This window comes from Callionymus lyra, chromosome 7 (genome assembly GCF_982586985.1).
Source record: "Callionymus lyra chromosome 7, fCalLyr1.hap1.1, whole genome shotgun sequence".
Classification (NCBI taxonomy): Eukaryota; Metazoa; Chordata; class Actinopteri; order Syngnathiformes; family Callionymidae; genus Callionymus; species Callionymus lyra.
Window position 1 is genome coordinate 17,054,784 of NC_141824.1, and position 16,710 is coordinate 17,071,493.

At 40.8% G+C, this 16,710-nt stretch overlaps 1 protein-coding gene across 4 annotated transcripts in view; it reads left to right on the top strand.

Annotated features, from left to right (window-relative positions):
* Positions 1–16,710, top strand: part of tenm4 (teneurin transmembrane protein 4) — a 180,782-nt gene that overhangs the window by 141,130 nt on the left and 22,942 nt on the right. For all 4 annotated transcript variants that reach the window (XM_087795860.1, XM_087795861.1, XM_087795862.1 and 1 more), the window contains 4 exons: positions 2,454–2,686; positions 2,759–2,913; positions 8,981–9,858; positions 16,126–16,298. In XM_087795860.1, coding sequence (XP_087651986.1) covers positions 2,454–2,686; positions 2,759–2,913; positions 8,981–9,858; positions 16,126–16,298 — 1,439 coding nt within the window. The remainder of the gene's footprint in view (positions 1–2,453; positions 2,687–2,758; positions 2,914–8,980; positions 9,859–16,125; positions 16,299–16,710) is intronic.

Consider the following 16,710-nt stretch of genomic DNA (forward strand, 5'->3'; position numbering starts at 1 on the left):
CACACACCAACATTTACAGACACAATCATACGCACACAAACAAACACGCACACAAACATGAACAAAAACGTCAACAAACTTACACAGATAAACACACATTAAGACACACAAATAAATAATTAATACACACACATTTACTGACACAATAATACACACAACTGTACAGACACAAAAATACATACGCATATACACACATATACAGACAAAACATACAAAAATATACAGACACACACATGTGTACACACACACATACAGAGATAAAAATACACACACATACACACACATATACAGACAAAACATACACAAATATACAGACACACACATACACACACATGTGTACACACACACATACAGAGATAAAAATACACACACATACACACACATATACAGACAAAACATACACAAATATACAGACGCACACATACACACACATGTGTACACACACACAGATACATACATACAGAGATAAAAATACACACATACACACACATATACAGACAAAACATACACAAATATACAGACACACACACACACACATACATAACGACACAAAAATACACACGCATATACACACATATACAGACAAAACATGCACAAATATACAGACGCACACATACACACACATGTGTAAACACACACACAGATACATACATACAGAGATAAAAATACACACAAGGGGAAATTAAATTTGCGAAAACTTAGTGAAATAATTGAGCTTGTGATCTGAGGTGAGGAACTGGTCGTTCTGCCCTCGACCTCCTCGTCGCCGACACTCTCTCCGTGTGGATAAGAGGCAGCGACCAGGGAGATCCTGCTCTTTAGATCCTCGTCTGTGTCAGAAGGCGATTGATTGATTTTCCCTCATGAGGTCGTGACCTCGGCGCCGGGAACACAAGAGTCAAACTGGGGATGAAAAGATCGTTTGAGTCTGTCTGCCGCAGCTCTGATCCCGCACGTTACTTGAGATTCATGGAGGAACGCCGCGGCGTGTGTCTGAAGCTGCTTCCTGCTCGACGGCGCAGCCAGGTGGGCGACACGTGCGTTGACCCCCGAGCGAGGAGATCCTCCCTCCGCTCGCTGCTGCAGCAGAAAAATCTAATTATCCTTCTCGGCGAGATGTGTTCGCACGAGTCACGTGACCCGGTGACTCATAAACCGATCTGTTGATGTTTGACTGTTTTTCGCTCCGGAGACTCGAGTCGCCGCCGAAGAAAACTCGTTTGTCTGTCGTTCTTTTCGTTCTACCTCTTTATTCTCAAGTCTTTCTCTTCTGAAACCTGTCGTGTTGAACAGGAAGTGATGTCGTCACTTCTCTGGCATTAACTTGAGATGCTTCTCTAACACACAAAAATATAAACACACATACATGTACACACATCCGCACATATACAACATAAACACACATAAACGAAAATACAAACATACAAGTATACAAGCAGGTACAGAAAAACTCATACACACATTTATTCAGAAACACACATGCACACTTATAAACACAAAAATGAACATGAACACTGTATACGTACACACAAACATACACACAAATTTTAACAAACACATGCACATAAATACACAACAACAATCATGCACATTAACAAACACTTGCACATAAACACACACAAATACACATACATTTACAGACACAATCATACACACACATACAAGTATGCAGATAAACACACACAAACATTTACAGACACAATCATACACACACATACAAACATGCAGATAAACACACACAAACATTTACAGACACAATCATACGCACGCAAACAAACAAGCACATAAACACACACAAGCATGAACAAAAACGTCAACAAACTTACACACATAAACACACATTAAGACACACTAATAAATAATTAACACACACATATAAACAAACAAACACATTTACAGACACAAACATACACACACATGTACAGACACAAAAATCACACGCCTGTACAGACACAAAATTACACACGCATATACTCACATATACAGACACAAACATACACACATATACAGACACACACATATACACACACATGTGTATACACACACAGACATACATACAGAGACAAAAATACACACACATGTACACACACACATATACAGACACAAAAATACACACACATGTACACACACATATACAGACATAAAAATACACACACATGTACACACACATATACAGACATAAAAATACATACACATGTACACACACACATATACAGACACAAAAATACACACACATGTACACACACATATACAGACACAAAAAATACACACACATGTACACAGACATACAGACACAAACTTACACACGCATACCAATATGCAGATAAACACATACAAACATACACAGACATATAAACAAACATACACATAAACACACAAATAAACACACACTTACACACTCCTGAGTGTAACTGTATGGACTGTATCTTCACCGTGATCTTCTGTCCTCGCAGCAACAGTCCGGCCCATAAGTACTATCTGGCCACCAGCCCGGTGAGCGGCGTCGTCTACTTGTCCGACACCAGCAGCAAGAAGGTGTTCAAGGTCAAGTCCTTGAACGTGGTGAAGGACGTGGCCAAGAACCTGGAGCTGGTGGCAGGAACCGGCGACCAGTGTCTGCCGTACGACGACGCCCGCTGCGGCGACGGCGGCAAAGCCACGGAGGCCACGCTGACCAACCCCAGAGGTACCGACACCCTGACCAAAACTTTGGGTCAGAGGTCAGAGGTCACGCCTGACCCTTCCCTTCCGTCCGCAGGCATCACGGTGGACAAGTACGGCGTCGTCTTCTTCGTGGACGGGACCATGATTCGCCGGATCGATCAGAACGGGATCATCTCGACCCTTCTGGGCTTCAACGACTTGACCTCTGCGCGACCTCTCAGCTGCGACGCAGTGATGGACATCTCACAGGTACCATGTGACGCTCATATTATGACCCTGTAACCAACAACAACAACAGGGTCGACGCCGCCGCCGCACATGTCCGACACACGGGGGGGGGGGGGGAGGGGATGGGCGGGGCTGACCTATAGCTGCAGGCCGTTCATGAGCGTGACCTTTGACCTTGTCGAGTCTCCCCCGAGTTCGCTGGAGTCCACGTTGCCTCAGGCAAGGACGCCTCACCGAGGTCGCTCCACGTTTCCTCGTCGTTGAAATCATTTTCGTGCTGACGAAAGTGAGAGAACGTGGCGAGAATGCCGAGTCTCCCGGCGTCCGGTCCTCGTCCGGGAAACTCCGGCTGCTCACTGACACACACACACACACAAATATACACATACAGACACACACACATACACACACACACACACACACAAATATACACACACACACCTACAGCTGCGGCGATGGTGACAAATGGCAGCAGCTCAGCCAGAGACACTCAGACGGTAAAAAACTCCCATTAAAAATTCATCTGCAGCTTCTTACTGGAGGAGCGGTGACCTCTCACCCTCTTCTTCCACACTCACCCTCTTCTTCTACACTCACCCTCTTCTTCCACACTCACCCTCTCCATCCACACTCACCCTCTCCTTCCACACTCACCCTCTCCTTCCACACTCACCCTCTCCTTCCACGCTCACCCTCTTCTTCTACGCTCACCCTCTCCTTCCACACTCACCCTCTTCTTCTACACTCACCCTCTTCTTCCACACTCACCCTCTTCTTCCACACTCACCCTCTTCTTCCACACTCACCCTCTCCTTCCACACTCACCCTCTTCTTCCACACTCACCCTCTTCTTCTACGCTCACCCTCTCCTTCCACACTCACCCTCTTCTTCCACACTCACCCTCTTCTTCCACACTCACCCTCTCCTTCCACACTCACCCTCTTCTTCCACACTCACCCTCTCCTTCCACACTCACCCCCTTCTTCCACACTCACCCTCTCCTCCCACACTCACCCTCTCCTTCCACGCTCACCCTCTTCTTCCACACTCACCCTCTTCTTCCACACTCACCCTCTCCTTCCACACTCACCCTCTTCTTCTATGCTCACCCTCTCCTTCCACACTCACCCTCTCCATCCACACTCACCCTCTCCTTCCACACTCACCCTCTTCTTCTACACTCACCCTCTCCTTCCACACTCACCCTCTCCTTCCACACTCACCCTCTTCTTCTACACTCACCCTCTCCTTCCACACTCACCCTCTTCTTCTACACTCACCCTCTCCTTCCACACTCACCCTCTCCTTCCACACTCACCCTCTCCTTCCACACTCACCCTCTCCATCCACACTCACCCTCTCCTTCCACACTCACCCTCTTCTTCTACACTCACCCTCTCCTTCCACACTCACCCTCTCCTTCCACACTCACCCTCTCCTTCCACGCTCACCCTCTCCTTCCACACTCACCCTCTTCTTCCACACTCACCCTCTCCATCCACACTCACCCTCTCCTTCCACACTCACCCTCTCCTTCCACACTCACCCTCTCCTTCCATGCTCACCCTCTCCTTCCACACTCACCCTCTTCTTCTACACTCACCCTCTCCTTCCACACTCACCCTATCCTTCCACACTCACCCTCTTCTTCCACACTCACCCTCTCCATCCACACTCACCCTCTCCTTCCACACTCACCCTCTCCTTCTACACTCACCCTCTTCTTCCACACTCAAGGGGAAGGAAACAGTTAGTGATGGTCTGATGAAGCTTCATGAAGCAGTGTCATGTTGTTAAGAGGTCAGTAGGTGGCGCCATCAGTTTAAAAATAATGTGTTGTTTCATAGTAGTGCAGAGACCGCCATCTAGTGGACTCTGAAAATAATGACACTGCTTCATGAAGCTTCATCAGAAATTCACTAGTTACAGTGTGTGTTTCTCACCGCTGAGATCAAGTTGTACCACTCCCCTGATGTATTGTGTATTGAACTAATGTATTAACCTATGAGTCACTAACTCAGACTGTGTTCAGTGAATCTAATTGTAAAAGCACACATTTATTATGACTTAAAGGTTCAGTAACAACGGTGTCCACTTCGGGTGTTTATCGGCAAGAATCTGGTGATACGATACTTATCACGATACAGGTTCAACTATAGTACTATAGTAGTAGTATTGTGGTGTTGTCCGAGTACTTGACTCTGGTGTTGCAGTATTTACAGACCACATGACTCATGATAAAGTCGTAACTGATTTAATTTGTTTTGTAACCAAAATATGTTCAAACATCAGCCTTAAGAGATGCTGGAATCGACTGTATCCTCTTGTCCTTAGTCGTGGCCCAGATTTCATTGTTGTTGTGGCAGAGGATCACTGCTGCCATCTGGATGCCAGAAATTGTATTTAAACACAAAATGACAAACACTGTAATTACTTTTATTTTAATTGTCAAATCAAAATTTGAATTTGATATTTTATAAACAACTGTATTGAAATATAAACAATAAAATAACATTAATACAGATAAAACTTGATTTGAATGTAAAAATAAAATGCAAAAATGCAGTTCTGTTAAATATCAATACTGTATTGTTGAAAATAAAATTGCAATATATTGGTTTATTGATATTTCATAGTGTCCACCAGGGGGCTCCCTCGTGCAGAATAGCTTAGCAACAACGTCCGTCATGCTAGTAGCCTTAAACGACGATCCTCATCAGGAAGTGACTCAGATTCGTTAAAATCTCAAAAAGACTCAAATCTCTAAGTGAGTCACCGTGAGCAGGCTGAGTTGATCACAGTCTTGACCGGGTTTAACTTCTTCATCCGAGCCAAACACAACCTCAGGTTATCAGATCTTTTTAAAAACAGCGACTCTTTTCCGACTCACAAACAGAAAGTACTTTTTTACAAACACTTTAAACACCTGAGCTAACATGTCAGCACGACTACACTTCCGCGACCGCATGTTCAGATCTTATTCCTCAAAAGATGTTCGTTTCCATGGAAATCTATTGTGTGGTCTCCAGCATGCGTGGTGAGGTACATGGTTGTGGACGCGTTAGCGGCTTCACACGGATTTACGGGGCGTCCTGACGGCGACGTGGGATCTGTCAAACACAGATAAAGTCGTCGCCTCCGCCAGCCGCGAGCAAACACAAGCGTTAACGCAAACGTCGCTCCGCCGCTCATAAAAATAGTTCGAGTCGATGTAAATCCACGGATCACCGTCTCGGCTGACGGTCCGCCCGGCCGGCCTCTGACAGCTGCCCGCTAAATAAAGGGGAGGGTGTGATCCGGTTTCAGCATATGGGCCGGCAGCTCGGGAAATATCCTCTAATCAGTCAGAGTGGCGTGAAAACCTCCTTCCAGGCAGCTCCCCAGAGCCGCCGCTCATGAAATATTTAACCAGCAATGTTGACAAGAAATAGGTTTTAAGAAATTGAAAGTCTCCCCCCCCCCTCGATCTCACGGCGAATGCACTCTCGTGCGGAACGTCCGGAAGCCGGGGCCCGGTACCACAGATACATCTGGTTATGTAATCGAGCTGCTATGTTATTTTGGATTTTTTTTTTTAAAACCTCAATCTAGGTTTTCATGATTTTCTAAGCATCTTGCTTTTTTTGCATTTTTGTTTTCAAATCCTTTTTCCACCTTTCTTGAGTATCATTAGCTGCTTGTGACCCTGGTCTGGAAAATCGCTTTACAAATATAAATTACTTACTTACTTACTTACTTATAATGTTTATTCATCATGTAGTCAATATTTTATAATTTTAAAATATGTTTTCTAGGTGACACATTATTAAAATTAAAATAAAAATAAAAATAAACTTATCTAATTTTTGTTTTTGTTTTTGTGACACAGTTTTCTTTTTTCCTTTGTCTTTAAACAAAAAAACATTCTTGAAATTCCGTTTAAAAAAGGATAAGAAAAAAACCCACATATTTATTATTTTTGTTTGACATTTTTTGAAATACATTCTCTTTGTTGTCTTTTTAATATGGTTGTATTATGTTCTTTTGTGGAATTTGCTTGGTTTTATTTATTTTATTTTGTTTTATATCATTTTGTTTTGGGTCTTTTTAAATTATAAAACACTTTCTTTTTTTAATTGATTTATAATCAAGTTTTTTTTGCTTAAAAATAGTATACAATTTTTCTTCCCTTTTTTATAACATACATTTTTCGTTCTGCTTCTGAGCATTTTGCGTTTTCTATTTTTATTTTATAAGTTGTTGTTTTTTTTAAATTGTGACTTTTTTGTCGCCTTCCCTGAGATTTTTTTACCGACTTAAAATATTAACTAGTGATCAATATTTTATTATTTAAAAATATCGGGAAATATCTAGAAAAAAAGACAAGAAAAAATCTTTTTTTGTGTGTGTCAGACACAATTTTAATTTTCTTTTGTCTTTATAAAACAACTGCATATTTCTTTTTGTTTATGATATGTTTTACATTACATTAAAAAAAGGACAATCTTAAAATTATTTTTTTTATTTTAGACATGTTTTGTTAACATATTTTATACTTGTATTATAAATGTTTTTTTGTGGAATTGGGCTAAAATTATTTATTTTACTTTATTTAGTTTTATAACATTTTGTTTGTATCATTTTTTCCTTTATACAATACCTTTTTTTCAATTAATTTTCTAAAATCATTGTTATGTTTTATAATTTCTTTACCTATAATAAATAAATAGCAAACCATTTTTTTTTTTTTACAGTTTTTTAAACCCTTCATTTCTTGGCGTGCCTACGGTTCTCTTCTTTCCATCCTTTATTCTATCTTTATTATCTTTATTAGTCCAGTCGTGAAGCTCTCAGTCCAGGCGGTCATGTGACTGAACCCTCCTGCTCCCCGACTGTTGTCAGATGCTTGTGTACCTGAAGTGATAAACTTTTAAGTACATTTCCGGGGCAGGATGAGGAATTAGCATCTCCGCTGGTGGAGGTGCAGCGATCGATGCTGAGGCAGCACTTATCTAATAAGTTCTCTCAAATCTCGTCTCCGAGGTTTCGCATTAATCAGTTTGCGAGCTGGTTTTAAAATATGGGACTTAATATTCGGGTCTCCCCTGAGGGATGCTCAGGCAGTCGGAGGCGGGCTAAGTGGATGAATCCCTTTCGTCCCAATTTGTTAAAAGCCTGAAACACTGTTAGCAGAACAATAAGTCTTAATTCGGGAGGCCTGGCTCTCATTCCCGCCGTCGCCTCTTTTCAAAGACGATCTCATTACCAGACGACGGAGTCTCTCGACTTCTGATGCCAGCGACGGTCAGATAAACACTGCTGTTGTCTTCGGTGGGTGCTGCAGTAGGAGGGTCTGGGGATAGGTGTCAGGATACAGGGGCAACAATACCATACATTGCAATATATCCTAATACTGTAGGATATATTTGTAGTATTGTCCAAGTATTTAACTCTGATGTTGCAGATTTTACAGACACATGACTCTTGATGAAGTCGTAACAGACTTAATTTGTTTTGGAACCAAAATATGTTCATACATCAGCCTTAAGAGATGCTGGAATCGACTGTATCCTCTTGTCCTTAGTCGGGGCCCAGATTTCATCGTTGTGGACGTGACTCTTGACGAAGTCCTAAGTGCTTTCACTTGATTTGAAACCAAAATTTGTCCAAATATGAGTTTTAAGGGTTGATTGTATCCTCTTGTCCTCAGTCATCCCCGGTTTCTTGCTGGATTAAAATTGTTCCTTTAGCTGTGGAGGACGTAATGACTGCTGCCATCTACTGGCTGGAGGTTTAATTGCTACACAAAAATGAACAAACGCCATGAATATTTGCATGTTAATTGTAAATAAAATCGACTAATTGTATCCCCGATATATCGTGTATTGATATTAACTCACAACTCTATAAGATTGTTATAAAGTCTGATATAATTTAGATTAACTACAAATACTCTTCGGCAAATCACCGGTGTTCCTAGGATCTGGTCCAGAGAAGACCGAAGGTCACACAGAGGTCTCGTAGTCATCCTGGTAAAAGCAGATGTTCCTGCAGCTGTTTGCTCTCGGAGAAAGAATGCTGGATCAATGAAGTCTTTGTGCTCCTCAGGTGCGTCTGGAGTGGCCGACAGACCTGGCGGTGAGTCCGATGGACAACTCCCTCTTCGTCCTGGACAACAACGTGGTGCTGCAGATCTCCGAGAACCACCAGGTCCGCATCGTGGCGGGCCGGCCGATGCACTGCCAGGTCCCCGGGATAGACCACTTCCTGATGAGCAAGGTGGCGGTCCACGCCACGCTGGAGTCCGCCAACAGCCTGGCCGTGTCCCACACCGGCGTCCTCTACATCGCCGAGTCGGACGAGAAGAAGATCAACCGGGTGCGGCAGGTGTCCACCAACGGGGAGATCTCGCTGGTGGCCGGGGCGCCGAGCGGCTGCGACTGCAAGAACGACGCCAACTGCGACTGCTACTCCGGGGACGAAGGCTACGCCAAAGACGCCAAGCTGAACGCGCCGTCCTCCCTGGCGGTGTGTCCGGACGGGGAACTCTTCATCGCCGATCTGGCCAACATCCGCATCCGCTTCGTGAGGAAGAACAAGCCGTACCTGAACCCGCTCAGCATGTACGAGGTCTCCTCGCCCATCCACGACGAGCTCTACCTCTTCGACGCCAACGGCAGCCACGTCTTCACGCAGAGCCTGACCACGGGAGACCACCTCTACAACCTCACCTACACCGGCGCCGGCGACCTGACCGGCATCACCGACAAGAACAAGAACGTGGTGACCATCCGGCGGGACTCCACCGGGATGCCTCTTTGGCTGATGGTTCCTGACGGGCAGACCTTCTGGTTCACCATGGGCACCAACAGCGCCCTGAAGACGGTCGCGGCTCAAGGTCAGGAACTGGCCGTGATGACGTACCACGGCAGCTCCGGACTGCTCGCCACCAAGACCAACGACAACGGATGGACCACCTTTTTTGAGTAAGTTGCTTTTTTTTTGTCTTCCTCTGAAAACTGTTGAAGCGGTTTGATCGATCACCTGACAATGACCAGTCACATGACCAGTCACATGACCAGTCACATGACCAGTCACATGACCGGTCACATGACCAGTCACATGATCTCACGAACATGAAACATGTCGGCAACAGATCAATACATATCACACCACAAAAATCATCAAATTAATTAATTCAAAATGATAAAACATTCTTGTCGTTGGTAAAAACATTATTAGTTAAAGTCCATTATTATGGGAAGTTATTAGATTAAGTGAAGTAAATGTTAACAAATAAAAGGTTTAAATTAAAGGAAATAGGGAGGAAAAATTGGGGGAAAAAAAGCGGAAAAGAGAAAGTTTTTTATTAAATAATGCAGATTAAAGTGTAAATTCCTCCATTATTTAGATACAGCAAATGAATTGTTGTAAAGTGTTTAAAAATCTTGGTAAACAAAAAGGAAAATGATATAAAAATAAATCAATTCATTACAGAATGTTAATAACATTTCAAAAGTAAAAATAAAAATAAATAACTTAAATGTATTACTCAATTAATAATGCATACTAATACTGTATATATAAAATAATGTATAAAATATTCCTGTTAAAAACCTTATTTTGCTATTATTTTTGTCATTTAATTATTTATATTTATAACAGTAATACAAGATTTAAATGTGTTAAAACAAAAGAAAGGTGGAATTGTTCTTTTTGATCATTATATGATTATAATTGATAATAAGTCAGCCGTGAGCAATAGATGCTTCTACAAAGTCGGATTTTGTTAGATTTAAAATCCAATCTAAAAAGATAAATCCGCACTTATGTGATTAAAAAGTGAAAAATCTGACTTTCTTCGAGTAATTATGTGGAAAATTCAACTTGTTTTAAGATGCTGGTGAAGTTTGTGCTTCTCTCACGACGAAGATTAACTGTGTCTCTTCGTCTCCTCTGTATCAACTTCACTATGTCTTTTAAAAGTCCCAAAGTTGGCGTTAATCCTGCATCAGAACCATCTGGTTTGTGTCTAATCCATACGTTTACACACTGAGCTCCACAGACGTCTATTTAGTTTCAAGTGTTTTGATTCCTCCTTGGAAGAAAAAAAAACACAAAAAAAACACTGCGTCTCGCTGGAGCCTATTACGGCGTCGAGCCGATTGATCCGTTAAATCCCGCGAACAGTGTGAGGCGGCATTTCCAGACTAGATTAAGAGATGTTGTGATGCCGGCGTGATGCTAACTGACGCTCGGCTGCTTCGGTGCCTCGACTGCTTCAGCTTCACCTGCAGCGACAGGAGTCGTCACATGATCAATTAATCAACAATAGTCTTGATCAGAAATTCAGGAGTTAGCGATCTGCGGCGATACATATGTTGTGCTAATGGCTACGTTCCAGAAATGCGATTTTATGTTTTATTCCTTTTATTTGCTCATTTTAATTAGTATTGTAAATGTAAACATATTGTTTCATTGTTTATTTAACTTATTTAACGATAATATGATTTGTTATTGTATTATATTTTATTATAATGATTTATATAAAATAATGTTTATATTTTATTTATATTTTACTATTTATTACTATTATTTAATTAATATTATATTGAATTAACTAATTTAAATCAACATATTCACACAAAAATCTCCGTCTCTGATGCTAATTATTATGCTAATTATGTTAGCATTTTTTTTCTCTTTCGTTTTTCATTCATATTGTGTGAATTTATTTTTTTAAATAAAAGTTTCTCTCATCATTTAAATCAGGGGTCCCCAACTTTTTTTTGCACGGCATAGTCACAGACCGACCCTTCAATTTAAAACAGTAAAAATAGAGTTTGTGCTTCACTCATTTTCACTAGTTAGCAGGTTTATTTTTACTAGTTAACTCGACTGAAACGAGTGTCTTGACGTGTCAAGAGTCACAAGCTTGTCTTACTATAGAAAAAATATGATTTAAAAACAAAACAGCTTTCAGACAATAATAATCAATAGAACCCTGGACTGGTGGTTGGGTTTTAAATTATATATTTTTTAATTATAATTATAATTAAATTATAATTTTATAATATTACAAATTAAATACTTTTCATTATAATACAATGCAACGTGACATATTTTCCTAATATTAAATGTGAACTTTTCCATTTGATTTCAACGTCAAAACTATCACGGCAGTGACATCTTCACTCCAAATCGTTTTGAACACAGTTCGTGTCGCCCGTCTGTGATTGACAGCTGGTGTCAGCTCCGTGATCGGACCTCTCGTGCAAAGACCCAGAACCCCGGAGGCGACTCTGAGACCCGCTGCAGTTTGATGGACAGACGTCCGGTCAGGTGTTTCGCTCGCCGGCGTGACGTCAGACAGTTTAATCCGAGCGGACGTCGCTCACCTGTCTGGCACCTGCTGCCGCGTGCGGTGCGTTCAGGGACCTGCTGCTGCGTGCGGTGCGTTCAGGGACCGGCGGCGCTCGGAGACGCAGGTGTTAGTGACGGCGCGTGAAACCAGTTTCAGTGGCAGCTTCGTGACTCGTGTCAGAACCTTCTGTTGGCCGCTGACAGAAACATCAAGTTGTTAGATTGTTAAAGAATTAAAGGAGAGGAAAAGAACAATTAGACATTATGGAACATTGAACAATAGTTAAAATATATAAATAAATAAGTAAAATAAAGTGGTGAAAAAAAAGGTCATTAAAAAACAATAATATGTTGATGAATAAAGATTTAAATAAAAAAAAACTTAACCATCAGAAGTTTTAAGGTAGACAAAATATTTATAAAGAATATATAAAAAAAAAATTAAATACATTTAATTGAATCCCTCGGAAATTATTAAACAAATATGATGAAAAAACCTAAAGATTAAAGATCTATTATTGAAAATGTTGATTGAAAGAAAACTTGAATAACAATGAAATAAATTAAAAATTGAAATAATAATTTGAATATTTGTTTTACAACTAGTGATGGTCTGATGAAGCTTCATGAAGAAGTGTCATACTGTTTAGAGGTCAGTAGGTGGCGCCATCAGTTAAAAAAATTATGTTTAATGAAAACAGTTGTTCAAAACAAAGGAAAATAGTGCAGAGACCGCCATCTAGTGGACTCTGATATTAATGACACTGCTTCATGAAGCGTCATCAGAACAACACTAGTTCTTAGGATCCTCCTGTGTTTGTTAGTGTGTGTTTTCTGCATGTATGTGTTGTGAATATCTTATTTTGTGTGTGGATGTACAATTGTGTGAAAGTTACTTTGCTGTGTGTTTTATTTTAGCAATTATGTTTGTAAATGTGTCATTTATGTAGTGTAGGTGTGTGAGTGAGTGTTTAATGAGTGTGTAAATGTGGTGATAGGGTCAAACTAAAGGAAAATGGCGTATAGACCGCCATCTAGTGGACTCTGAAAATAATGACACTGCTTCATGAAGCTTCATCACTATTTAATACCTTCAACATAAAAAGAGCGCCTCCTAGAGTCGGCAAAATTAAAGAAGCAGCTTCTTCTTTTAATCACATTGAGAATAAATGAACCTAAACTAAGCCATTTATATTTTTAAATATATATATATATTTGTATTGTATATGTACATTATAAATAGAGTTGTTGGTCAGTGAAATTCACGAGCGTAAGTGATGGACAGTCGGTCTCTCATCCTCGCGTCCCGATTGGTGGAGAGCCGGCGCTCTGGACAGCTGCTGGACGGTTTTGCTGGGGGCGCAGAAACGCGGCGTCCAGCCGAGGATTGGGCGCGAAAGGTCAGAGTGTCGACATGTGACACAGACGTGACGCGATCCCACTGGACTTGAGCGACCGAAGGGGGGAACATGGGGGAGAGAGAGAGAGAGAGAGGGGGAGAAAAAGAGGGAGAGAGTCGATGCAGATCGGAGCGAGGAGGAGAAGACGAGCCTGGAGGCATTTAAGTGGAGAAGGAAATCTTCTGCAGTCGAGTCGCTCTGTGGATGAAAAATTCAAAAACAATCAGCATCAATATTTCACATTTAACCGAACTACTCCCTTTCAACCTTCATGTTTTTGTTGCATTGTCATTTCCTGTTAGTTTACTGTCTTCTTCTTCTTCTTCCCTGTGCTCCAAGAAACTTTATTTTTCCACCATTTACAGAGACATTGTTTGAAAGGTTTTATTAGGTGTTGTATCACTTTATAGAAACCCTTTTTTAAACCTTAAATTAAATTGTATTTATTTATTATTATAAGTCAAAACATATTATGACAATTTTTATTTTTCGTTGTTCATTCTGTGTTTCACCCTTTTCATAAAAACGTTTTTTCTTTATTTAAATATATTTTTGTGAAGACATTTTTGCAGTATGACAGAAAATGAAGACTTCAGATAAATAGTCATAAAATAAAAATCATCACATTTTATTTATTGATATTTATTAGTGACGTTCTGATGAAGCTTCGTGAAGCAGTGTCATTATCTTCAGAGTCCACTAGATGGCGGTCTATGCATAATTTTCCTTTAGTTTGACCCTATCACAACATTTACACACTCATTAAACACTCACACACCTACACTAAAGCTTTCATAAATAACAAATTAAACAAACATAATTGCCAAAATAAAACACACACTAAAGTAACTTTCACACAATTGTACATCCACACACATGCAGAAAACACACTAACAAACACAGGAGTAACCTATGAACTAGTGATGTTCTATTGAAGCTTCATGAAGCAGGGTCATTATTTTTAGAGTCCACTAGATGGCGGTCTCTGCACTATTTTTGTTTTGAACAACTGTTCTAATGAAACATCACATCATTCTTAAACTGATGGCGCCACCTACTGACCTCTAAACAACATGACACTGTTTCATGAAGCTTCATCAGACCATCACTAGTATTTATACAATCATAAACGATCATAGTTCTGGTTGAATAAAGGACATTTTTAAGTGTCAGTGTTGAAGTCAGACTTCCTGACCTTTGACCCCTCACGCCGACCTCCCCTCCATGACTCAACAGGGCTGCAGCAGCTCCGCGGTCACATGGTTGCGACTCATCAGTATTCTGGGAGCAGAGCCTGCAGTGAAGACAATCGTTCGCTCGTGCTGCTGAAATAATCTGCAGCCGAGAGAAGCTGCGTCGCCGCTTTCATCCGTCATGTGACGTTTTAATCTCCAGCGAGGCTCCTAAAATCTGGAGTGTCTCTGTCGACGGTTGCATAACCCAGAGTCTTCTCCCGCTCACTCTCTCTGAGATGTTCCTGAGCCAGAGAGATTAGATCAGATCTTTGTATTTTGTTCTTTTGACGTTCGTTTTATTTGTTTCTTTTTTTGGTTTCACCTGCTTTCCATCAAGTCTTTCATTGTTTATGTTATTTTCATTCCAATATTTCTGTCTAAAGTCTTTACATTTACATTTTTATTTAAAAAATATCCATAATAATAATGAATTACTAAAATATTTGTAATTAAAAATGAATAATTATTGTACTAAAAAAAATGAGCTGACGCTCAAACTCCTTATCCCACATGAGATTCTGATCCTTTCTTCATTTTAAATGCATTTTTCTACAAATATTTCTTATACCTGTAATAATGTTAAGTCTCTTTTCTGTTTGTACTTTATTTTACTTCATAATAATTCATTTCAAAATATTTATTATTATTTTCCAGTTCATTTAGATTTGTATTATGGTCTTTAAAACTTCCAAATATGTTTTATATTGTTATGCTTTTTTTAGTTACATATATTTTATTATATATCTCTATTATATTAATTGATTTACTTTTCGATTGTCCTCGTACAGTCATTATTCTTTTTTAAAGTAACTAATGATACATATATTTCTGATTTGACTGAGATGTTTTTAACAGTTTTATTTAATTTTTAAAATGCTTATTTTACTTCTTTTTTTTTTAATTAAAGATATCGCATTGATAAAGAATCTTGTTTTATTTTGTATTAGTTTGTCATTTATATCTTCACTTTTTCTTTTGTTTTTTACGTTTATTGACTTATTTATGACTTTTTCTTCTTAAATAACGTTTTTTTTTCAATTAAACACCAAACATTAATATTCTGCATCTGTTTAACTGCACCTCCAGGCCAGCAGGTGGCAGTAGTTCCCTTCAGAATCTTCTATTCAACAGTTGTATTTGTCCGTGATCTGTCACTGTGACATCATTCTCGGTACCAGACGATGGCGCCGCACACCAGAACGAGGTCAAAGGTCTTCAGTTTGTGATGCTCAACCGTCCTGGTGTCTCTCTGCAGGTACGACAGTTACGGGCGTCTCACCAACGTCACGTACCCGACGGGCCGCGTCAGCAGCTACCGCAGCGACGCCGACAGCGCCGTCCGGGTCCAGGCGGAGGGATCCAGCAAAGAAGACATCACCGTCACCACCAACCTGTCGGCCTCCGGGACCTTCTACACGCTCATGCAGGGTGAGTCCTCCACGCACACACACCTGTCCGGGTTAAGACGCGGGGACTCGTCGTATAAACAAAGCTGTGGAGGAGTGAACAATGGACTCTGCTCTCGTAACCTCTCGTTCGCCAAGATTTCAGACGAACTTTATGAAGTTGAAAACACGGTCATGATGAGGGACTGACTCTTGGAGAGGAAGATTCAACATTTGAAACATGAGAGTTTTCACATTAGTTGACCTTTAATGGTGCGACGTGATGAAGTGCAGCTGCAGCTGATCTATCGCTCTCTCTCTCCCTCTCTCCCTCTCTCTCTCTCTCCCTCTCTCTCTCTCTCCCTCCCTCTGGTTCGAGCGCTGCTTTAATCAAGCGGGTGTATTAAGCTGCCAGCGCTCCACTTACACACGGCTCTCAGCAGGAAGTCTTCGCA